A 24,586-nucleotide genomic window follows, 5' to 3' on the forward strand; every position below is an offset into this window, starting at 1 on the left:
CAAAGCATTAACATGATGAATGAGACACCCACGTACAGCGCGGTGCACAAAATGGAGGCAAAGCAGGCAGCCCTTCTCACCATTTAGCCTTATTAGCACACACACACACAGTTGCCACAAAACAGACCTGCAGTTATTTGGCTTTTGCAGTTCATAAATCCCATCCAGCGCCGCGGTTTCCGTGACGATTAACCTCGTTTATCACAGTTACCCCCACCAACACTCACACTCGCACACAGAAAACAATATGCAAGTAACTGCTTGCGAGGAAGTAAAAACTAGTGATTGTAAACACCTAAAATGCATCACTTCACAAGTTTAATTCATTTTCACTGCCAAGTGAAACGCATTTAAACAGCAGGAAGCGTTGACAAAGTAGTGTGTCCTCAAGCCGCTTTATGCTACGCTTAGCAACATATCCAATCATTTTCTAGCCAGCGCAGCGTAGATTGGAAGTGAAGCGCGGATGGCAGAGTCCATTACATTCATTCACTTTGACCTTTTCAAGTCGCCACAAAAAAATGCTTTGGGCCACGCAAGACATTCATGAACATTTTTAGTTTCAGACACTTTCGCATCCCGAGATGACACAAATGAACTTCAAATGAGCAACATACAACATTTGTGCTATTGGACAAATTACAGTAAATTCCTCTTAAAGTGCTTTAATGCAGACTGTTCCACTACAAGACTGTATGAAAATGAAAACACCTGTCATGAATATGATAAGAGACCATTCGGTATTATGAGGTGCTTTAATGTGGATTCTTTCACTTTGTCATCCATTCATGTTGTTTAACACTGTTTTCCAACCTTTTGTACCACAACAACATAATATTTACTATGGTCTCGTCCTCTCCAAGACCTTTGAAAAACAGTTGAGGAAGATGGTGTAACCACAATTTGTATTTGTGACATATTTGTCATAATCTGAGATTTCCTCTCGCTTTTGGTTAGATTTTGTTTTGTTTCGTGTTTTTGTCCAACTTTTGTGTGTCCCATGTTCATGTGTTGTCGGCTCATTTGGTAATCAATGCATATCCACCTGTTCTCGCCAGCCAATCATCTCCTTCCAGCCATTCAAGTATTGTCCAGTTTTCTCTCATTGTGTCATCAGTTTGTTTGTATATAGTTCCTTGGGTTTGTTCAGTCTCTGTTGGTTCATTGTTGTTGTGGTCTCATGTCATGTCAGGTTTTCTCTCTGCTTTGTAGGCGTGTTTTGTATACCTGTTACTTTGAGCTTGGTTTTTTTTTTGTTTTTTTTTGCTACCACTTTTTGCTTTTTCATTTTTTGAAAATAAAATATTTTTTTAATGTTTCAAAATCCCTCAAACTTGACAAAGTTAAAGACTTTTTTTTTTTTTTTTTTTTAAAGTACACTCACTCACACAGACAAACATGGTCTCCCGGGTGGAGAAGCAAACCCACGCCGCCTGCATCAAAGGCAAGCGACAGTAACCACCCGGAGTCCAAAGTTAAAGATTTTTTGCCTGGTCGAGGGGCATGTGTGACCTCAGACTTTAATGTAGACCGTTAGCATAGTAAATCACAGCATAGTAAATCAGCATTTTTTTTAAGGGATGTGAATTAGTTTAAGGTATAATACCAACTTTGACTCCAGCAGTGATTTTGGAGATGCGAGCATTCCGCCCAACAGTGATGTTGTATTTTCATTTTTTTTTTTTTTTTTTTTTTTTTAGTTTTCTATTGTTTCTATTTTAAAATCTTAAGAATTTATTAATTTGTTTTTAATTGCCATTAAATGTGTTACCAACTTCAATGTCTTTTTTTTTCTTTTTCTTTTTTTTTTTTAATTAGTCTGATTTCAATACAGTATGACTTCTATAGGCACACAACAAATTGAGAAAACAAACGACTTCAGTGGAGTTCTATAACAGAAGTTGAAACAGTCCGCATTGAAGCACTTGATAATCTGGTTGGTTGTTTTGGTATGGTAATTTACTGTCATAACACCCCACAAATCATCTGAAGTTCAAGAATAAAAACTGAAAAGATGTATTGTTGGGAGTCTACTCGATGTGTTCGACGCATTGATGGGGCGGCGGTTGATCGTGCCCCAGAGGGAAGGAACTTGTTGAAGAAACTCTCCTCAATCGTCCTCCTGAGGGGTGAAGGAAATGGAGTAAACTTAGCGGATTGCTGTTAGCGATGCGTCCCTCCCTAAGGGCAGCTTCTGCTCAGGAGGGAGGGCGGAGTTTTGATTGACATCGCGGCGCTGGGGAACCACGCTCGTCGCTGAACATTGGTGCAAAAGATGGGATGGAATGCACACACAGGACTTTGAAGGAAGTGGCGCCTCAAAATGGAGGCAGGTGGTGTGCATACACACACGAGTACACACACGAGCGGGAGCAGAAGGTCCTTGAAGCTTTATGGCGAGTTGGGAGATTTATCTTTGCAGGCCTTTTTTCTTTGGCCCATTGCCTCTCCACCCTTCAGCACCTCCGTCTCCTTTGGGTGCTCGCATCATCCTCTTTTGTTTTTTCTTTCTTTCTTTCTTCTCACCATCATCCGTTTTGGCTGACGTTTCAAGGAAAAGCATCACTTCTTCTTTGCCCTCTTCGTCTCCCTGATAGCCCTCATTTGCGCACTTGTGAAAGAGTCACTAATGAAGAGGAGGTGCTGACCTGTGACTGCCTGCTTGCTCTTTGGACTCCCACAGATGTTTCCGAGTACAACTTTCTCTCAGGGAAAATGTCGAGACAGTTCACAGAGTTGTTGAACAAGTTGGACACTTTCTGCAGGGTTTCCACGGGTCATTAAAAAGCATTGAAAGTCATTAAATGGCATTGAAAAGCATTAAATATTATTTTAGGAACATTCATTAAATTAAAACACCATTAGTAGGCTCCTGATTAGCAGTTAGTACCGAGCTAAGTTGCTACAGCTCTCTGCATGGGCACTCCCAGAGCCAAGAGCCCAGTGTATGCCCGGCTTATCACTTGGAGTGACTCAAAGTCACTTGCACTTTAGACATGAGGTGTATTTTATTCAGCAACTCCTAAAGATTGTTCATGTAAACATCATTGGTGTTATTTCTGGCTTGTTTACAGAAAAGCTGTGCCACTGAGAAAGTGCATCAGTATAAAACATCACTAAATAGAGGCATACAACATTGTGCAAATGAGCCACTCTAACACAATGTAGCAATAATGTGATAAAAATATATATTTGTAGAGACTGTGGACTAGTTTTCATTTACAATGAAATAAATGGGTACGAGTCCGCAAAATCATTTATGTTCCGCTTAATATGCTCTTAATTTGAAAATTAAAAATGTGTTATTCCTATCACCAATGTCCAACTTTTTCAATATGAATACGTTATAATACATTTTGTTAATTTGATTGGCCAGTGATATGACGTCCAAGTTTGATTTTTTCTATTTTTAAGCAAATTAAATGTGACAAAAGCTGTCATTTAGACGAGCAACTAGCGACAAGCAAAACTACGGCATAATTACGTGTTTTTTTTTTTAATGTATAAAGCCATCCGTATATTCTGAACATTAATGTGCACTGTCCCATCAGAATTTGATGCCTTGTGTGTGTTTCCCTCACAGACACCTTTGCCAGCAAGGTGGCGGCCATCCAGGATCAGTATGCCGACGCCTCCATTGGCAACGTGACAGGCTCTAATGCTGTCAATGTGTTCCTGGGCATTGGGGTGAGTGCCTTGATTTGATGAACAGAATCAGAATCAACTATATTGGCCAAATATGTTAAAGCTCTCAAGGAATTTGTATCTGGTAATTAGAGCCACTCTACTATTATAGCAACAAGCTACTGCCTTGTTAAACAATGTGATTGTTTTCATTTCGCGTTTGCTAAGCTTCTGAATGGATTTTTGTGTCTGGGATCCTTAATATATCACAAAACTGTAATGTAGGAATAATATTAAAAACCCTGTGATTGGCTGGCAACCAGTTCCGAGTGTACCCCGCCTACTGCCCCAAGCCAGCTGGGACAGGCTCCAGCGCCCCCGCGACCCTTGTGAGGAGTAAGCGGTCAAAAAAAATGGATGGATGAATATTAAAAACTATCCACCCATCCATCATCCATTATCTGAACCGCTTAGACACTTGCAATTTCTGGAGAAAATGTATAGGAATGCTGAATCAAAAAATATGGATGCATGTGGAATGATGTTGAATTATATGGAATGACGTTGGGAAAACTATTAAATTTTGGAATGAGAAAAACAATAGCCCGCAAGGTGTGATTTTTTTTGGAATATGTTGAAATTGGAATGATGTCAATCGGATGAATTATGTGGAAGTAGATGAATGTCAAAATAATTGGCGGAAGAAATATAGGAAGCTTTCACACAATTAAAGCAGTGTGTATTGTAGCTCAATTAATCTTAATCTTTATAGCTATAGCTTATCTTCTGGAGAGCTGTAGGCAGTGAATACGGGTGTGAATGTGGGACACAACGTGGTATTTTGTAGAGCCTGTTAACCATCACCAGAGACCCGCTGTGCTTGAATGCGACAAAACTACCATAACTTGCCTTAATGTAACAAAACACCGTACATTGGGGCCCAACTTGAAAAGATCATGAGATGCCAGGGATATATGTGCGGACTTTCGAACAACAGACACCCTCCAAGTGTTGATATGCCTGCTGTCAAGTTTAGCTGTGTTCATCCTGTTTTACTACGACCGACCAGGTTTCTTTTTTTTTTTTTTTTTTTTTTTTTTTAAGAGCTCAGAATTGTTCATCCGATTCAACGTCTTATCATCATTGCTCTTTTTTTTTTTTTTTTTTTTTGTGTGTGTGTGCGTGCGTTTGCGTGTGTGCGTTTGCGTGCAAATACGTATAAATTTATACTCATTAATTCACCTAAAGCCTTATAAATACCGACCAGGTTTCTTATTCACACCATGCCATAGAATTTTTATTTTTATTTTTAAATTGAGCAATCAAAGCAATCACATCTTGTCAAGTTTGGCCATCCCATTCCTCGTTGTTTTTTCACAACCATTCTGTCTGTTCTTTTTGATTTGAAGAAGTCGATTCTAAAGGTTTCTGATGTGTGACAGGTGGCATGGTCCATCGCCGCCATCTACCACCAGAGCAATGGCAACACCTTCCGCGTGGACCCGGGCAAGCTGGCCTTCTCCGTCACGCTGTTCACCATCTTTGCCTTCATCTGCGTCGCTATGCTGATGTACCGCCGGCGGCCCGAGATCGGCGGCGAGCTGGGCGGGCCGCGGACTGCCAAAGCCCTGACCACCATGCTGTTCGTCAGCCTCTGGCTCCTCTACATCCTCTTCTCTTCACTGGAAGCCTACTGCCACATCCAGGGTTTCTAGGATGGTGAAATCTGTGTCCAGGGAGGATTTTTGGGGGAAATCAAGGTGGCCCACTCGGTCTATCATTTCCTCCCTTTTTTGCGGATTGACTGGACGAGTGAATGGATGAAGGAGTAAAGGATGCACCAGTGCATCTGAAAACACAAGCGAAGAAAATGTGGACGTGGACTCACAGGAACTATTTGAATGCATTTCTTAACTTAAAACAAAAGCCACTAAAAAAATGGTCTTAAATTTGGCGTCCGTAGAGCTCGCACACCTGGTAGAATTTTAAAGTGGTGCAGCCGAGACTGATTCGTTGTGTTTGTGAGTCCATGCATGAGCGGACGATACTGACAACACGACCACAGGAGAGCCAGTATGTGTGTGTGTGTATGTTTGTGTGTTTATGTGCGTGTGTGTGGGTATATATGTGTGTGTGTGTATGGACATCACTGCTGCTTAGGGACTCAAGTACTGAGTAGTCAAGTACTGTGAAAACAAACAACATAAACAAAAACTCGCCTCTGTTTTTGCCGCGAGACTGAAAATGCTTTTGTTAAGTATTCGATCCATTTTTTATTTTTTTTTCATTGGCCTGTAGAAACGCTGAGTCGTCGTCCTCGAGATGTAAATAAAGCCACGCTTACATGCGAGTTGTTTTTGTTGCGGCTCGTTGCGAATGTTTTTTCCGGTTGCACTCTCCTGGACGTCTTTTCTGTTGCTTTATACTGTAGAAGGCGGTTATGAAAACTCGTGCTTATACCTTTAATAAGGCCTCGTCTGATCAGACAAACCGGCCGCTGTACCGTTTAAAACTGTTAGAGTATTATGAGTGAATATATATATAAATATAAATATATAAATATAGATGAATTTTATGTTTGTTTTCCACCAATGTAGATGTACAAAAAAAAACCCTAAGGTACCACCCTCAGTGAAACCTCATTTTCTGATGCCTCGCACCCATTTAGTTTCATTTCACGTTTTCTCTGTGTCTTAAACCACACCCCCACAAAACTCTTAAACTATCGGTGGACCATTCCAAATCCTTAAGGGCTGATCTACATTTACGATCACCAATCCTCAACCGTAACTTGTCACCTTGCTTGTAGTTTTGTCTTTAGGGTACACAGCTGACCTGCCAACAATATTTAAAATTGATGCTGCATGAGATGCCTCCCAAAACCATCTGATTTCCAGCTGCTGAGAGTGGATGAGAACTGTTCTGTAATTCTTGAGGTATTTTGACTGAGCAAGACCTGGGAGCTGTTTAATTTGTGGGGTGAAAGGCATAATATCGCTCTTTAAGAATTCCTGTAAAGGGAAAATATGTCTTGTAAATCTGACGCACCACTGAGAAAACCCTGACAAATTTTATTGTTTTTTGTTTTGTTTTGTTTTGTTTTTTAATTTACTCGCCCTATATAGCAAATGAGGCATCAAAATGTTGCAAAAACTCAAGCGTTGTGGGCCAGATCAACTGTCAATCAAATACCATTACATGGGAAAATGGATGCTACTTTGTCTAGTATCTTTCTTTTGCCTACAAATACATGTCCACTGAAACCTGCTGGCTGGAATATATCCTACCGGGTCATTGCAGGGCACTGCCACACAGCAACTATGAGGCACTCTGAAGCAGCCACTTTAAAGAAATGTTTTCCCCATCTTCACTTTTCCATCCCTGTGTGACGTATGCGCACTCACATACAGCAACAAGGCACTCTAAAGCTGCCACGCCAGCGGGTTATCAAAAGGGAAGATGCATTTTCTGGATGTCGGCATCGCGATATTGCTAACTGTACTTTGTAATCTTACTGGCTAACCGCTGTTGTGAGCGAAGGCGCTCAAGTTCTTGTCTTTCTTCGTGGCATGCCTCTTTCAGCGCTAAGGCAAAAAAAAGTAATTTTCCTGGATCGTCTGACATGAAAATTTATCAGTGAGAAGAGTTTCACAGTCGTATCGGAATAAAAACTTCAATAAACTCGCCCTTGGGTTGTGTGTAGGACTTTCAACTCAGTATATTATTGATTATGTTTTAGCTATTATAGGTAGCCCCACGTTGGGCGCCACATGTAGGGGAAAGGGGGAGTCATGCCTTTACGTTTTAGCCATGCCCAAAAAGCTGGGAAAATGAAATGGTGGAAAAACAGTTTAACTCTAGATATCCACAATGGAGTGCAACATTATTCTGTCTTTGCATGTTTTCAGCAATTATCTTCAAAGTTGTATCTAAATACAAATCTCTGTAATTACTTTTCAGGGTCTTTAAAGGTGAATGAAAATATTTTTAATCAATCTTGTGGCAGAAACTAATGATGCCAAAGTCTTACGATTTGGGTTTTGGTTTGATTTTTCTAGATTGTTTCAAAGTTAATTATGATTGGTACCGCTGGCCAGAACTTTCATACTAGGCCTAATGTATTTTTTTACTTGACATATCTTATTTTTTAATTTTGATTTGCATTTATGTAGTTTGAAGTGCAAATCAGTTTTAAATCCATTTAAACCGCCCTTGTGTGAAACTGGAGGTGAGCAAGACCGTGGACCGGACGAGTTTGGCGTAAATATCTTAAAATCGTGACTCTGGATGGCACGCCTCTCCCTGAATGACTGAATTCACGCACCTTAATGATAATGATAATATAATAATAATATACGTCCGACTGTTGCATGATGCACGACTTTTTTTTTCCCCTTTGGACTTCTCCTTGAAGGCCTTCGAGTGGCAGTTTACCCCTGTTTTTGTCAAAGGGAAATATTTCTATGCGAATATTTGCTGTCCAAGTGACTGTACAAGGGTTTTCTAGCCGCGGGGTTCTTTTCTTAAAACACAAACAGACACACAAATTTATTCACCTTCTTAAGAGCTTGTGAGAACCTAACCACGTTGAAAATTTCTATATGTATTTGTCTGTTCACTGGCATGGAGCTGAAGGTTTATACACTGTAAAAAGTTGTGCTTATTAGTGGAGGCTGTCACTTTTTGAGTAACTTCAACTGTTAGCTTCGGTGGCGGCTTCATGTGGTTGGACTCACTGAAAATGTACGCACTTGCCCAATTTATTTGAGCGCAGGAATGAAAAGCTTGTAGTCACGTACTCATTGGTGTTTGCATCAAATTAGGTAGCTATCCTTTGTCTTTTAATGGGGAATGATTTGCTATTGCTATATGACGCTTCTACATACTGAAACAGGCTTGGACAGATACGCTACTGGAGATAATGCTGCATTCAAGATCACTGGGAATTTGGGGCATTTCAAATGAAAGCGCTCCAGTAAATTAAAAAAAAAAAAAAACTGACCACAGTGAGCTAATGATACAAGCTCCCTGCACAAAAAGGAAGTCACGCAAGATTTGCTGCTGTTTCTTAAGAGTTTAAATCACTCGCCGTTTTGCTTTCCTTTGTTTTTTGTAAGTGGATGCTAACCAAAGAAGCATCAATTGAATGTATAGTAGTGGAATTATGCTGATAATCATAAAACAGCCATTGATAAGACGTCTCTGTGTCAAAATTAAGTTCACAGGAAGTTTTAAAGTTTTCCAGTGTTCTCGAATGCAACATTAATCCTAGCTAGCAGTGATGCTAACAGAACCGAAGTGGACACTTTGTTTTTTTGTTTGTTTTTTTCAATGAAGGAAAAAATTGCACTGACTTTGTGGCTTCTGTGAAACAGCTACTGCTAAAATGTTTGTTTTCCTTTCTTTTGTTGAAGTTGCTTACAATGTAAACAACCACCTTGTACCTAATGTAAAAAAAAACAAAAAAAACAAACAACAACAACTACGCGATTTACCTCCTGGTGAACTTCCTGACTGATTGAGCAATGGACGAATGGACGGACAGGAACCAGAATCGGGACAACGATATGAAATGTTAGGAAACGGGAAGCGGAAGGGGGTGGAAAATGAAGTTACAGCCATATTTCGTTGATTTGTGGGTCAGCGAGCATATGTGTGTATTCGTCCTGGTGTCTTCTCTGTCCTCGATTGCTTTTGTCTTTTTCACTACCAAAAAAAAAAAAAAAATGAACGTAAGGCAGCAACCAGTTTGACTATCTGCATCTATCTTCATGTTTTTCGGGAATGTCAACGTGCTACTTGTGGACACAGTGCATGAATGCTAACGTGCGTGTAAATAGTAGAGTTATAGAGAATCGTATCTCATTATCCCAATTAAAAACAAACAAAAACAACAAAAGGTCCGAATGCTGTACAGATTCAGGATTTCTCTTCATTTTCTTTATTGAAATAGTTTTTGGAGTAACTTGCACATTACAACTAAGGAGTATTAGGGCCACACTACAAAAAGAAAAAGAAAATACACACAAGGGATAGATGTATATTTTTGAGAACTAAGTTGCATGTTCGTGAGGGGAAAAAAGTTGCCAAGATTTAAAAAGAAAAAAAGTTATTTTAAAATTATAACTTTAACCTTCAAAATATGACTTTTTATATAGAATATAGCTACCCAAGTCATTTGAAAAACAAGAAAAAAAAAATTTCTCAAAAATATCTACTTTATTCTCACAGTGTAATTTGTTTGCTCTTTTCCATGTGTTCCTAATACTCCTTCATACAATTCTGTTTGTTTTTTTGTTGTCTTTTTTTAATGGAATGGAAAAAGGCAATATCTGCTGTTGTTGAATGAGAAAGATGGCTGAAACGTGAAAAGCTTATTTTGCCATGAAAGAAATTCTATTGTGTATATACTGTACAGTGTTATTAAAAAATAATAATAATAATAAGCGCAGGTGGCCATCATTGCTACCCCTTAAGAGAAATATTTATTAGGGGGAAAGAAAGTCAGTGCAGTCAAGAATGACATACAGTCGAGTTTATTGCCTTTTGGGGGGACGTTGCTTATTTTTTTCACCTTTCTTTGAATTCCACGGGGGCATTTCAGATGGGCTTTTCCTCCATTATTTCTGTTCACTCCACCAACTTGCTGTCATTCCCATCATGCTTTGCTCCATCCACTTTTTTTCTCACAGGATGCAGTTTGCCACTTTAATTATGTTTGGTAAAATAGGGACTTTGTTTTGGCCTTTGTCCTCTTTGTGTGTAAATGTGTTTTTTTGTTGAATGATTCTTAATATTATTTGTCAGAGACCAACGGGGAAGTTATTTGTGTGTGCGTGTTTGTGTGCGTGTGCACGCATCCGTGCGTGTGCGTGTGTGTGTTGCCACTAACTGTGACTGCTCTCCATGGTACTTCTGATTGAAAATCCAATAAAATAAAGTTTGGGATACCCTGTTTCAGAGACACCAGGAGTTTGGTGTTTTACTTTTGTGTTCGTGTTGTTTTGACTCGTATCTGAATGTATTCTTGTAAAGTTACAGTTTTAATATTGAAAAATGTAATTCCCAAAAAATGATGGCGGTTTGTGTCCGTTCATTTTTATTGTAGGCTAATGTATATGTTGAACTTGTGCCACTGTGTCTGTCAAAAAAAAAATAGCCAAATAGTAATAGCCAAACCAACTAATGAGAACTGGCCTGAAAACAATCTTAGCATTCATGCCACAAACCAAACACATTGGCATAGTTTCACGCCCTGCCTTATCCATCAACCACTTCTGCAGTTGAGTAGATACTGTAGATGCCATCGCATCCAAGTGTGGCAGTGACTTTCCAAGTCTTCCTTTGCCTCCACATTAAAAGTCATAAAAAAGCCATTACAGATAAATCCGTCGGTGGCTCGCCAGATGCTTGACCTTCACCTGCCTCTTTGGTCTTTGCGCATCGTGTGCCGCCGCCGCCATTTAATCCCGCTTCCTGCGTCGGCAGCATCTGCCTGGTTTCTGCCGGCTGGCACGCTGACGCCACTTGAAGGAAGCAATATAAAATTATTTATTTATTTATTTATTTTGTTTTGCCTCTGCAAGCCTCGCATGTGCTGAAGCAGCAGCTGGTGAGGTTGCACGCTGTTACATGACAAAGTCTGTGATGGGAAAAGGAATGCTATGCTATATTCCGAGGCGTAGCTTGCCAACGGGCAAGGCAGGCAATTGCTTGGGGCCCCTTAGCCAGCAAGGACCCCCAGAGGGCCAACAGATTTGACACAAACCATATATACTTCACATTAGCAGTGTAGTAATGACAACTGACCGTCTCAAATTCCGTGACTCAGGTGGTTTGTTTTTCCTTTAAAAAAAAATAAAAAATAAATAAGCCGGGTTTTTTGGGGGGGTTTTTAACGGCCCTGTATAGTCAGGATTTTTTTTTTTTTTTTTTTTGACCATGTATAGTAAGGCTTTTCTTTTTAAACGGCCATCATGTAAGGCGTTTTTTGTTTGTTTGTTTGTTTGTTTGTTTGTTTTTTAATAACCGTGTATAGTAAGGCCTTTTTTTTTTTTTATGACCATGTATAGTAAGGCCTTTCTTTTAAACGTCCATGTATATAGTAAGGTGTTTTTTTTGTGTGTTTTTTTTAATGACCGTGTATAGTAAGGCCTTTAAAAAAAAAACAGAAAAAAAAAACGGCCATGTATATAGTAAGGCGTTAAAAAAAATTTTTTAAAAAATGACGATGTACATAGTAAGGCGTTTTTTTGTTTTTTTTGTTTTTGTTTTTGTTTTTTTGTTTGTCTGTTTTTAATGACCGTCTATAGTAAGGCCCCTTTTTTTTTAAACGACCATGTATATAGTAAGGTGTTTTTTGTTTTTGTTTTAATAACTGTGTATAGTAAGGCCTTTTTTTTTTTAAACGGCCATGTATATAGTAAGGTCTTTAAAAAAAAAAAAAAAAAAAAAAAACGACGATGTATAGTAAGGCCTTTCTTTTAAACGTCCATGTATATAGTAAGGTGTTTTTTTTGTGTGTTTTTTTTAATGACCGTGTATAGTAAGGCCTTTAAAAAAAAAACAGAAAAAAAAAACGGCCATGTATATAGTAAGGCGTTAAAAAAAATTTTTTTAAAAATGACGATGTACATAGTAAGGCGTTTTTTTGTTTTTTTTGTTTTTGTTTTTGTTTTTTTGTTTGTCTGTTTTTAATGACCGTCTATAGTAAGGCCCCTTTTTTTTTAAACGACCATGTATATAGTAAGGTGTTTTTTGTTTTTGTTTTAATAACTGTGTATAGTAAGGCCTTTTTTTTTTTAAACGGCCATGTATATAGTAAGGTCTTTAAAAAAAAAAAAAAAAAAAAAAAAAACGACGATGTATAGTAAGGCATTTTTTAAATTTTTTAAACAACCACATATGGTAAGGTGTTTTTTTTTTTATGACCATTTATATTCAGGCGTTTTTTTAAACGACCATTTAAATTGAGGCGTTTTTTTAACACCATATATAGTAGGGGTGTTAAAAAAAAAATCGATTCGGCGATATATTGCGATACTACATCGCGCGATTCTCGAATCGATTCAATAATCGGCAGAATCGATTTTTTTTTTTTTTTTTTTTTTTTTTTTTTTTTAGGATTCACACCTTGAGCATGGAAGAATGTTATATGAACGGAACATTAAGCCTTAATGTTTTATTTTAATGCTGTTCAAACATGAAACAGATTACAACCTCTATAAGACTGACATTTCAGATAAATAAATAATACATTTTCATATAAATCTTACACTCTACAAGCTTACTGATTAGTATTTTCTAAATTTGAATGAAAAAAATCGCAACAATCGACTTATAAATTCGTATCGGGATTAATCGGTATCGAATCGAATTGTGACCTGTGAATCGTGATACGAATCGAATCGTCAGGTACTAGGCAATTCACACCCCTAATATATAGTAAGCCTTTTTTTACGACCATGTACAGTAAGGCATTTTGTTTTTAAATGGTGATTGTTTATTGAAGATGCAGTTGTGCAATTTTAAAATAAAACAATATGTATATACTCCAAATGGCCACTGGGGCACCCCATCCCTTCTTGCTTGGGGCCCCTATAGGGAATTTTGCTACGCCACTGGATATATAAAATGCGTATCTAAGTGCTAACGTAACACAAACAATGCCGTGGCTGGTCCACAAACTTCACATACTGCTGATTGTTTTCTTCCTCTGTTCTCTCTGCAGGAGCTTTGCTGACACTTCAAACGATACACTTTGTGACGCCTGCTCTCCGTGGCGGTAAGAGGAAGACAAAACTCATCCTATGCGTCACTCTACTGTCTAGACGTGAATCTGGCTCACAATACATTTCCTTGTCTCTCCAGTCGATCTTTATTCTGCCCTCAGAACGAGGCTGGAATCACAATATGTGTCAGACCTGTGAGCAGACTTTTTAATAGAAACACCACCAGCACCACCACCTCCGGTCTACAGGGAACTGCTCCACATGTCAGTTTGATGTGGATTTCTGTCAGGTACAAACTCTCCAAAACCATTCAGCTATTTTAGAGGAGAAGTAGTATGAAAGTGTTACTGTAGTGACCAAAGATTTTTATTTTTTTTCAATGCTTTGGTAATTATACAAATTCAAAGTCATCGTTGCACAGTTTAGCCGTGGGACAACAACTACAAGAACTCGAGCTGTAGTCCTCCGACTCAGATCGACAGATACTGACAGAGGCAGGGAGGATCCTCTGGCATTTAGCCGCAAAATCTATGCACTGCGAGCAAAGATTTGTGTATTTTAGGCGTGATTACAGACCCAAATACTGTGTCCAACCTGGTTTAAACATCATCCAACGGATGAAGCGTGTGTGTGTGGCCATGTACAAGCAGCTGTTTCTCACATAAACACGTACACACACGAGCAGATTAGAATGAAATGTCAGGCAAATACCAGAGCCTGAACTCTGCCCCGCATCCAGCGTGTGTTGCTAGCGCACGTAAATGATGGCATTTTAAGCATTTTAGATGATTACATGTGATGAAACACAAGTAGCAGTGAGGTGAAAAATAAAAGGAGAATTTAATCTTTCGCCGTTTGAACTCGTCGGTGGCAGGAACAATGAGCGTTTGACAAATCGTGTGCTCAGTCTGATTGATTGTCTCTTTAGAGGCTGTTCCAAGTGGCTGCGAGTTAATTCTGCTAAAGTGAAATGAGTTGAGCGGAGCCAGCAGGCTTCTAAATCAATAACGAGAAGTCTCGGACCTCGCCGGTCCGCTGATACTTTCGCCACAATTGAGAACGCACACTCACATCTACTTGTATTAGAGCAGTGCTTCTCAAATAGTGGGGCGATAGACGCGCACAAGTTGTCTGTCTTTTCGAAGTTAGAATTACGCCAGCTGTATGCAGCGTGCCGCGCAGTGATGCGAACGATCAGAATAATAGTGCCCGGCGGTGACACTAATGTTTTTTGTTTAGTGACTTAGGTTTAATGTAACAAAGGCTTTGATCGTTCACGTCATCCTTCAAAACATTGTATTTCATCAGATTCCGTCATGTTTAATTGGAATTCCATACACCAGCAGCCCATTGAAAAGAGATACAATGCTGCCATCTGCTGGCCAGAGTTAGTGTCTGTTCTTGATTCCACAACCCATTGAGCAGGCAGCGCTGCACTTAGATGTTGCTCTGCCCACTGATTTAAAAAAACAAAACAAAAAAAAACAAAAAACGTAGTTGACCTGATTTAACGTTTATGGCGGCATACATCGTGATGTTACTCCATTGTTATTTAACGTTTTTGGTGGTGAAAGAGTTAAACGGGTTTTTGGGATCTTTTCATCTGAAATAAGAGAGGACTCACCCATGTGCTGCCATTGCTGCACTATAAAACTCTGCGGAGTAGTGAAATGTCTGCACAACAAGGTGGCACAGCCTCTGCACAGTGGGCCCAGTTTCCAAAAATATGACATAAAACAAGAACGTTTCAATCATAACCAACAATATCGTCTACATTTACATGTATATACGTCCATTGTTGTTTGAAGCGGTTCTAGATTAACTCATTTACCGCTAGTACCACTTAGATTTTTGCTACCAAATCCTCCTTCCAGCCATCTATCTACTACATTTTACTTCCTATTTCTTTCCTCGATCAATCAATCGCCTTTGTCAACTATCCTTTCCATCCATTTCCTTCTCCCTCTCCCCTACCATGTCTCTCTCCTACATTAACAACTTTGTTCTCCGCTGAGAGGCCCGTGGGCGGCGGTGCGAACCCTTGTCGAGTTAGAGCGGCGCTTTTTCCTCGTTGCCGCGGCGACGCGACCGCAACAACAAGCACCTGAGAAGACAAGAAATAGCCGTCCATCCATCCATGTTTAACAGCGTGAGCGTCGTAATCCGCCATCCCGCACGGAAACGAGGAAGGAGAGAGTAATAACAGCAATCAGGCGGCATTAGCGGAGCGGTAATTGCAGCCGTGAGGTGTGACTCATTGGCGGAGTGCTGAGCTATAGGGCCCACTTGTACCGTACAGCACGCCGCCATTTGCCATCTTTGGATGCGTGCTGACATCCCGCGACTTTCCTCCCCTCATCTTCCACTTCGACACGCACTCGGCTAAATCGACACGCACGCACCTGGTTTGACATCGGAAGCCACGTTTGCGTGTTTCAAACTGACACTTAAGGCAACCTCTTCCTGCAAATGTCACAAGGTGTCACGTTGACTTCACATGCTGGAAATGTCACTATTAGGGGTGATAAATACAGTGTTGTATGATGAAAAGATGTGAAAAGAAAATACTCTATAAGCATTGAAAGTATACATTCATTGCCTTTATTTAACTCATTTATTCCCAGCCATTTTCACAGAAGCAATCCCGTTCGCTCCCGGCTGTTTTATTGGATTTTGACTGATTTTGCAAAGCCCACAGAATATTGTGTTCTATTGCTATAAAAGCATGGAACCTACCAAAAGAAAGATTAATGTCTCTTCTTTCATCAGGAAAAAAAAAAGTATGTTTCTATCTGTTTCCGTTTTGCAGCAATTAGCATTAGAAGAGAGCTAAGTTTCATCAGTTTTCACAAATCTATTTAAAATTGTAAGTAATTTAGCTTTTTTTCTACATGACCCTGGTTGATCTCCTTTGCTCTGCTGCCACCTGCTGGCTGTTTGTGTAATAACTACCATTTCTGCAACCGTTCTTTGCAGTTGATAGGCTGCATCAAAGCCTTCTGTATGCTCTAGCGTAAAAAACAAAACAAAAAAACAAAAACGTATAAATACGTCTTTGGGACACTTACATTAAAAAACGTATTTACACGTTATTGGGAGCAAATGAGTTAAATGAAACAAAAAAAATCCATATTATTATTTGAATGTAATAAACGCACAACTTGAGGCAAGTCAAATTTGCTCTTTTTTTTAATTAATTTATTTTTACATATTTTGTGTCTCTACAATACTCAACTTCAACTCTTCATCATTGACATCATCCTGTTTCTCCATCTTATCCTGCATTTCTACAGTGTGTCCTTCACATGGTCCCGTTTCTTTGGCAGTCCTAGTCAGGCACGCCGGTGGTCCAGTTCTCAGCGTTCTCAGCTTGTCGCTGGCCATGGCAAAGTAGTTCCTTAACTCTTCCACGGGTCCATCTTCGGCAAACAGCCGCTCCACATACGCCCGGGCGTACTGGTCCGAGGTGATCAGGTCCGGGTTGAGCGAGAACGACGAAGCTGCAAACATGGAGGTCAGCAAATGATGTTTAAGTGTTGTGAGAGCCCACTTGCTTGATGACTAAAAGGGCTGCAGAGGAAAATGAAATCAAAACTAAAAGTGCAGTTGCGGTTCTATGAAATGTTTCATTGTAAATTCGGAGAAAGTGAAGTTTTGTGGAGGACTTCTGTGAACTACAAAATAACATGTTTTTATTTTTGCAATAATAGCCACAGACTGGTGGAAAGTGAATGGTGTGAAAAGGTATTGCATCAGTAACTTGGCATAGGTTGTAGTGGGTTAATATTTTCTTGGGTTTTTGCTTCCATTAATATTAACAATTTTACTGAGTTTTCATTAATTATACATATTTTAAAATATTCATTATTAATACATACGCATGAACATTATTTGAAAATTATAGAATCATTACTCAAGTCTAGTGTCGATATAAATTAAACATGTATTATGTATTTCTTATTGGAAAATCTATGCTAAAACATAAGAAAAGAAAATCAAGGTAAATACAAAAGCGTATAAATTACTTGATTAAAACTATTTTTTCCAACACAACACATTTGCTCGGAAATACCATCATTATTATTATTAATTTGGAATGTCAGGCGATTAAAAGTTTTAATCGTAATTAATCTCATGATTAACCTCACGATTAATCACAAATTTTATATCTGTTCTAAATGTACAATAAATTGTACAATAAAATGCTAAGTTTTCATTCTCTTGTAAAAGCGGAAAAATTATATTGGTTGCATCTTTTAGTCATTGATACAGTAATTTCATAATAATTCATAAAACTGAGTTAAAATTAAAAAAGATGTACTGAACTGTAAAAAACGAGTGTGAAATTGATTTGTGTTGAAGTAATTTTGTTGCCACTAGATGGCATAATTGCATTTGTAAGACAATGGTGACAGCTCAGTGCATTTCTCTTTTCAGAGCTGTCTAATCTTTAACATGATGTAACTTGTGAAATTCTGCACATTTTTAAAATTGAAAAATACAACTTGACTCCAGTCTCCACTAATATATGCATTATTATTTAATTTATTACCGCTATATTTTGATGTGGACGTGTCTGCTGCGTTGTTACTGGATTTTCCCAGTACAGGCTTTCCAAGTAAGGGGCGGTCATTCATCGCGTTAAAAAAAAAAAATAATAAAAAAAATAAAATAAAAAAATAAAAATAAAAAAATAAAAATAAAAATAAAAATGCAGCATTAAGGGAACTTTTAATTAACTGAAACACTAATTATATACACCCTTATTAATAATTATTATTAGTAATGTTATTAGTTACATACAATTCTGAGCAGAAAACATTACCTATCGCTGCTTCCAGGGCGGCGAGTGTGACACTGACGCTTTTTCCCGTCTCCCTGTCGCTCACCGTCAGCCCCGTCATGGATCCTTCGTCCTGCAGCTCACATGACAACGCGGGCTGACCTCCTCGACATTTCACCACGCACACTGTACTGCACTTATAACGCCTACAAAAGTCACATTAGAACATGACAGGAAAAATTGTACGGTCCAGTGAGTCTCAATTATTTTTTTTTTCACACTGAGTATCGCCTGAAAAAATGGATTGCACTTAAAAGATAAATACAAGTGATGTCAGTGATTCTTTTACGTACCACTAGAGGGAGCCCGTGTACAACTTCACACTTTCTATGGAAAGGGCGTCTTCGATATTTTACTAGTAAACCAAACATGGCACAAGGACTTGAAAAAACGTCACTCGAAAGACGAGTGATCTGAATTGTCTTAGTAGTAAGGACAACATAAGCTGGATGTCGAGGATCTTAATAAATGATCAAATGGCTTTCCATAAAAGTCTTTATTCAACTGTGAATGACAGATATGAGTTGCTTAATGATTGTCTGACATCTCATTTAAAATAGCTTTTATTTTTCTACGCAGACGCTTCCTGTCTAACTTAAAAGCAATCCAGACACTTTGCATTCGCGGCTCGTCTAGCAATAGACAGCTCTTAACTTCTTTAGGTGATTTATTATTATTTTTTATGTGATATTTATTTGCAGTTTGACAGCACAGCCGTCAGTATTTGTTTTTAATATGCGTGCAGACTTCACACTGTGAGTAGTCGAAAAACACTAAACGAGTCACAGTGTGTAGACTGGGATAAATAATAGCGCACTCGTCTCCAAACAGCTGCATATTTTGTCCTTTGATTGCATGTCAGTTCGTTCAGAAACAGACATGCTATTACGTGCTGTTAAAGTTTTCTCTCGACTATATTTTCCTGTCTTCGCAAAAATCCTCCACTATTTTCACACAATAAGTATTTGGACTGAGAAAAGGAAAAATAATGCACCCGGATCAAAATTGCTGCCTATTTCATCCTTTGAGTGCTAGTTTTGTTGACACACAGACCAGCTTTTAAATGCTTTTGAAGGTCTCATTGTCATCACCGATCTTTTCATTTCCACATTCATAATAAAGTAAAAAAAAATCTATTGTTTTGGCACCAACGAGTGTTTAAGCTGAGAAAAGTAATAGTACACCCGTCTTAAAAGAGCTGCTTTTTTTGTCCTTTGATCAAGCATAAATTTGTTGCTCAACGGAAATGTTATAAAATTCCGATAAAGGTCTGTATTTTGCTCTCTCCGTAGAAAACATCCACTATTTTGATTGAATAAATTGAGAAAAGTAATAGTACACCTGTGTCAAAGAGCTGCATCTTTGTGCAAATATTTTGAAAAATAGACATTCTGCTCAAGGGCTTTTTGTCATGATTTGTTTTTTTCCTCACCTCGCAGAAAAACATCCGCAATTTTCATACTGATAGGCATAACAACTGAGAAAAGTAGGAGCACACCTGTGTCAAAAGAGCTGCACATTTTGCCCTTACATTGAATACAAGTTCTTTGAGAAACAGAAATGCTATTAAGTGCCACTAAAGGTTTCTGTTGTAGCCCTCAATTCATTTCGTAAAAAATGGTAAATTAGCATTTCCCAATAGGTTTGCCCATATATTGATGTTCTTAGGCTGTTGTACCTGTAAGCGGATGTAATCTGTACCAGGTCCTCCTTGTATTGCTGCAGCACTGCCCTCGCCGACAGGGGTTCCTCCCGCCCCTCCAGGACAGCCAGGTGAATCAACATTTGGGTGTGGAACGCTGATCCGCTAGCCCAGAACCTCAAAGACCTGGAGGAGGTCCAAAGTGCGTAAGTACAACAGGAACCAGTAGTGGGAACTACAAAGTACAAAAATTATTCATTACCTGTACTTAAATGCGTTTCGTAAGTCTTGTTTTTACTGCCCATTTAAAAACAGACATTTGCAGTCTTGTAGGTGACATAAATAGTGAGTGAAAAAAAAAAAAAAGTCCAATACTGCTGACATGTTGGGGTCTTATAAAGCCCTTTTCACACTCCACTTGGTTCTCCTGATGTTCACCGCGGGACAAGGCACAGGACAGTGTGTAGCCTACATGTGCGGCACTGGTTGCTAATCCACCAAACAGGCAGTTTGCCTGGTGCTTTTTCCAACCATACAATTCGAACATCTCTCTCAAATTAACTGTGCAAAGAAAAGCAGAAATAAAACTGAGCCCGATTCATTTAATGACTTGGGAGAGTAGATGGCTTGGCTTACTTTAAGTAAAACAACACTTTGCCTAACGTTAGCATCAAGGCTAGATACGTAGCAGTTAGCATAGTGGGAATTAGCTGCCGTTCCACTAATCAATAATATAACATTTCTGACTTGATGTATATTAAATAGAATATAGTTCCACGGCATAACCTGACAGATATCCAAGTAAGATATTTTTTATCTATACAAATCTGTGTTTCTGAAGAAGAGTACTGAACTGAATATTTAAAGGTTTTCGAAATGGGTTGACTAATGACTCCAAGGTCATGACTGTGAATTTGGGCAGAAAACGGAGTGTAGCCAATCAATTAGTAACCAGACTGAGAAACTGAAAGCCGGCATGAAGTGTTTCTGGGATAATAACACCATCTATTAGCAACAATTATCTTCAAACATGTCGAAAACGTATTTAGAAACAAACCTCTGAATTCACTTTACAGAGTCTACCTTATTTACTTTTACTTAAAGGAAAGAATTGAATCAGTACTTCTTCTGACATGAGTGTGATACCATCACAATTTTCCACTCACTGTGAGTCGCAGTCTCCGCCCACCAGGCAGATCTTCAGCTGGGTCAGTACAAGGCTGAGCTGTGCTTCCATTCTCAGAGAGTCCTGAATGAGTCGGGTTTTATCGGCCAGGTTGATCCTGCAGCGTTTCAAGTACTCCTCCATGACTTCTTGGAGCTCCCGCACTCTCTGCTGGTGATGATGTATCATTTTACTTCTATACAAAGAGTCCCATGATCATATATCGCGACAAGCGTTAACCTGGCCCGATGATGAACCGGTCGCCTTCTTTTTCGCCCCAGACGAGGACATGATAAGCAGGTCCATTACCATGGTAACGGCCAGTCCCACCAGCCCGGCCACACGGGGCTCGTCTGAGAATGATGACAGTCGTCCAATCAAATCCTTTAGATAGGAGGGGGCCCTGTTGCCAATGTCACCCTGCAGCTGGGACAGGCAAGGCAACAAGAAGACGGTGATAACTGCTTAGTGAGCTGCAGCACTGATTTTCTCAGAGGATAAAGAATATATGGCTGTGAATATTGTTGTAATAGCTGTCCATATGTATTGTTGCACTGTTTTATTGAAATATGGAGTGCGTGCTTAAAGAGTCATACAACACTCTGACATTGATACTTGTTTTGTTAGCACTTTCACCATATTTTGAAGAAATGTCTTTTTCAATTTTTTTTTATTATCATATTATCTATTATGTTTTATATGGTATCTCTCATTATTATTATCCATCCATCCATCCATCCATCCATTTTCTTGACCGCTTATTCCTCACAAGGGTCGCGGGGGGTGCTGGCGCCTATCTCAGCTGGCTCTGGGCAGTAGACGGGGGCCACCCTGGACTGGTTGCCAGCCAATCGCAGGGCACACAGAGACGAACAACCATCCACACTCACACGCACACCTAGGGACAATTCAGAGCACCCAATTAACCTGCCATGCATGTCTTTGGAATGTGGGAGGAGACCGGAGTACCCGGAGAAGACCCACGCGGGCACAGGGAGAACATGCAAACTCCACCCAGGAAGATCCGAGCCTGGACTCGAACCGGAGACCTCAGAACTGGGAAGCGGACGCGCTAACCACTCGACTACCGTGCCGCCCATAATTATTATCTTTTATCTTTATGTTTTAAACTGTTGTATTAATTTTCTCTGCCCAAACTCTTAATCCACAAAATACCGGACATTTTGTGTGAGTACATTAAAAATAAACAGCAGTGATGTCATAACATTGCCTCGCAGCCGTTACTAAATGTCTAATCATTGCCCACTAACAGTCAGGAGAATATTTACATGGTTTTGATGGCGCTGTGATGATATACTGTGATATAATGTGGCATTAACCTGCAGTAGTTGCGCCTGGAGGCGAGCCCCAGGCTCTTCGTTGTGATTGGTTAACAGCAGGGGGTGCACTACTCCAAGGTCGGGTACAGCTCCACCCTCTAGCATGGTCCGGTACAAAAGGTTACCAATGGCACGTTTCACCCCAGCGAGCTCCTCTTCTGATGACAGCAGCTGGCCCATGTTGACGTCTTTAGCAGCTAAGATGCTAAGCTAACAATTCACAAAAGAATGCAGCATTACTGTCACATTTCAGCTCTTGTGTGTGTTGTTTCCAGACGGTCTGTTCCCAGCTCCCTTTCCCACTTCCTCTTCCTGCTGCAGTAGACTTCCTCTAAGACAAGATTGCAGTAGAACTTTGCTGACCTGTAAATGTAGACCTCCCCCTAGCCATGGGGAGCAGGACCTGTCGGCAAGCTGGGAAGAGAGGGCTCTTTCAAGCCCCTGACCCCCGAAAGCCTGCTGACCCCTTAGGATGTCAAACCTTTAAAGAGTAAAGTCGTTTTTTAAACACTTATCTTCAAGTGCTATCTTTTTAAGTGGATGCAATTTAAACTAATCCTCTTTATGCTAAAGGAGCAGAAGAAGCCAGAGGCACCATGGGATTGGAAGTAATAGCTACAAACTGACAAATAGGCCAAGGGCTTTTTATTTAGCTAAATGGAACAGAGAGCGGCCTTGGTGGTCGTGTTTTTTTCTTCCCTTACTAGATTCAATATGGGGCAAAGGGGTGTGGGAATTTAGGTAGCGTTGGAGATGTTCTTTGTTATCTGGGACAAGGGCTCGGTGGAGTGATACGCCTCTCGACTGCAGCTCGAGTTACAGCCAGCAGGGTGTTTTTTCAAGCTTCCTGCGTGCTTATTTCTCTATCATGACCAGCAATTAATAGGATGCCCATTTCTTAATAATTCACACTCAGGACAAAATGTGCTGCTCTTTTGAGACAGGTGCGCTTTTACTTTTCTCAGTCCAGCTACAACTTATTGCAACTGAAATATTGGAGTTTTTTTTCTTTTTTCTTTTTTGTGACAGGAATAGAGTACGGTTGTTTTTGCTTAATAGCACTTAACTGCATGTCCATTTTTCAGCTAATTTGCACTTATCAAAGGACAAAATGGACAGTTCTTTTGAGATGGGTGTGCTCTTACTTTTCTCAGTCCAACTATTTATTGTGACTGAAATTGGAGAGTTTCTTTGTGACAAGAATAAGGCTGTTTTTGTTTAATTGCATTTAACTGCATGCCCATTTTCCAGCCAATTTGCAGATCAAAGGACAAAATGTACTGCTCTTTTGAGGCAGGTGTGCTATTACTTTTCTCAGTCCAAACACTAACGATTGAATAGTTTCTGCAAGGAGAGCTAAGAACAAACAGCAAGCGTGTCACAAAATTGATTCAAATCACTTATTATGCAAATAATTACAATTTGTAATTCAAAGTGCATCTCCGAATTATTAGCCTACACCTTGCACCAGCCAACAGGTGCAAATGATTCTTTTTGGGCAAAGACATGTTTCCACTCCTTCTTCATGCCATCGTGCACAGCTTTCGAACAATGCTTCTCCCCCGTTCACTTGCGAGTATTGAGGTGTGTTGTTTTTGTGTGTGCACAGTTGCTGACTCACAGCTGACATACTTCACACTCCTCCCGCAGTGATGAATATTTCAAACAGCTTATGTCACACACACATACATGTGCAGTCATCTCTCAACAAATAGACGGACTCATTCATATACTCAAGACTCCGCCTTCCTTTTCTGTAAAGGTCTCGTTTGAAGATGAGAGGAGCCCGTTGTGAGGAAGCTAATAAAAAGATCATGAGGGAGAAAAGGGAAAGTAAGGTAGAGATTGGAAGAAGACGATAGAGCAAAAGGAAAATGATAAAGTGGAGGCCAGACACGTTAATCCCAATTCTTACTTATGAGGTGAGCCAAGTCGGAACATTTGGGGAAAGATTAAGACAAGAAAACAAGGTTTTAGCCTCAAACCGACCTCTTAAGTTGTCTTGCGGGGATTTTGAACTCATTGGACCTTGTGAGTTTCATATTTCCTCCACACACAAACACACAGATTGTAAACAATTGAGGCTATAATGTTTTCTAGGTGTTTTTGTATCTATATGACACTTTTGGGTAACATTTTTGCAGTTTCTGAGAAACGTACATAACAAGAGAGTTAATTTCATCAGGTAGTTTGAAATCATGTCTTAAACTTTCAGATGTATAGCAGGAAAAATAGAACCAT

General features: G+C 39.5%; 2 protein-coding genes and 1 long non-coding RNA gene across 5 annotated transcripts in view; 2 read left to right on the plus strand and 1 right to left on the minus strand.

Annotated features, from left to right (window-relative positions):
• slc8a1b (solute carrier family 8 member 1b) overlaps nt 1–10,590 on the plus strand; it is a 108,141-nt gene extending 97,551 nt beyond the window's left edge. For both annotated transcript variants that reach the window (XM_077494400.1, XM_077494399.1), the window contains exons 10-11: nt 3,584–3,687; nt 5,067–10,590. In XM_077494400.1, coding sequence (XP_077350526.1) covers nt 3,584–3,687; nt 5,067–5,339 — 377 coding nt within the window. In that variant the 3' untranslated portion in view covers nt 5,340–10,590. The remainder of the gene's footprint in view (nt 1–3,583; nt 3,688–5,066) is intronic.
• A 2,722-nt stretch (nt 10,591–13,312) lies between these two features.
• On the plus strand, nt 13,313–16,953 carry LOC144001753 (uncharacterized). Its single transcript, XR_013278581.1, has 3 exons — nt 13,313–13,408; nt 13,495–13,644; nt 16,649–16,953. It is a non-coding gene; the product is annotated as an uncharacterized LOC144001753 (long non-coding RNA).
• Nucleotides 15,961–22,897, minus strand: LOC144001752 (uncharacterized). Of its 2 annotated transcripts, none has more exons than XM_077496300.1 (6): nt 22,346–22,897; nt 21,246–21,431; nt 21,007–21,173; nt 19,877–20,026; nt 18,181–18,344; nt 15,961–16,855 (listed from the first exon to the last, which is right to left on the minus strand). In XM_077496300.1, the coding sequence occupies exons 1-6, from the start codon at nt 22,523–22,525 to the stop codon at nt 16,560–16,562; spliced, it is 1,143 nt and encodes a 380-aa protein (XP_077352426.1). In that variant the 5' UTR covers nt 22,526–22,897; the 3' UTR covers nt 15,961–16,559. The 2 variants fall into 2 exon arrangements, with proteins under 2 accessions (XP_077352426.1, XP_077352425.1); XM_077496299.1 differs by having other exon boundaries at nt 21,007–21,176.
• Between the last annotated feature and the right edge of the window lie 1,689 nt (nt 22,898–24,586).

This window comes from Festucalex cinctus, chromosome 14 (genome assembly GCF_051991245.1).
Source record: "Festucalex cinctus isolate MCC-2025b chromosome 14, RoL_Fcin_1.0, whole genome shotgun sequence".
Lineage (NCBI taxonomy): Eukaryota > Metazoa > Chordata > Actinopteri > Syngnathiformes > Syngnathidae > Festucalex > Festucalex cinctus.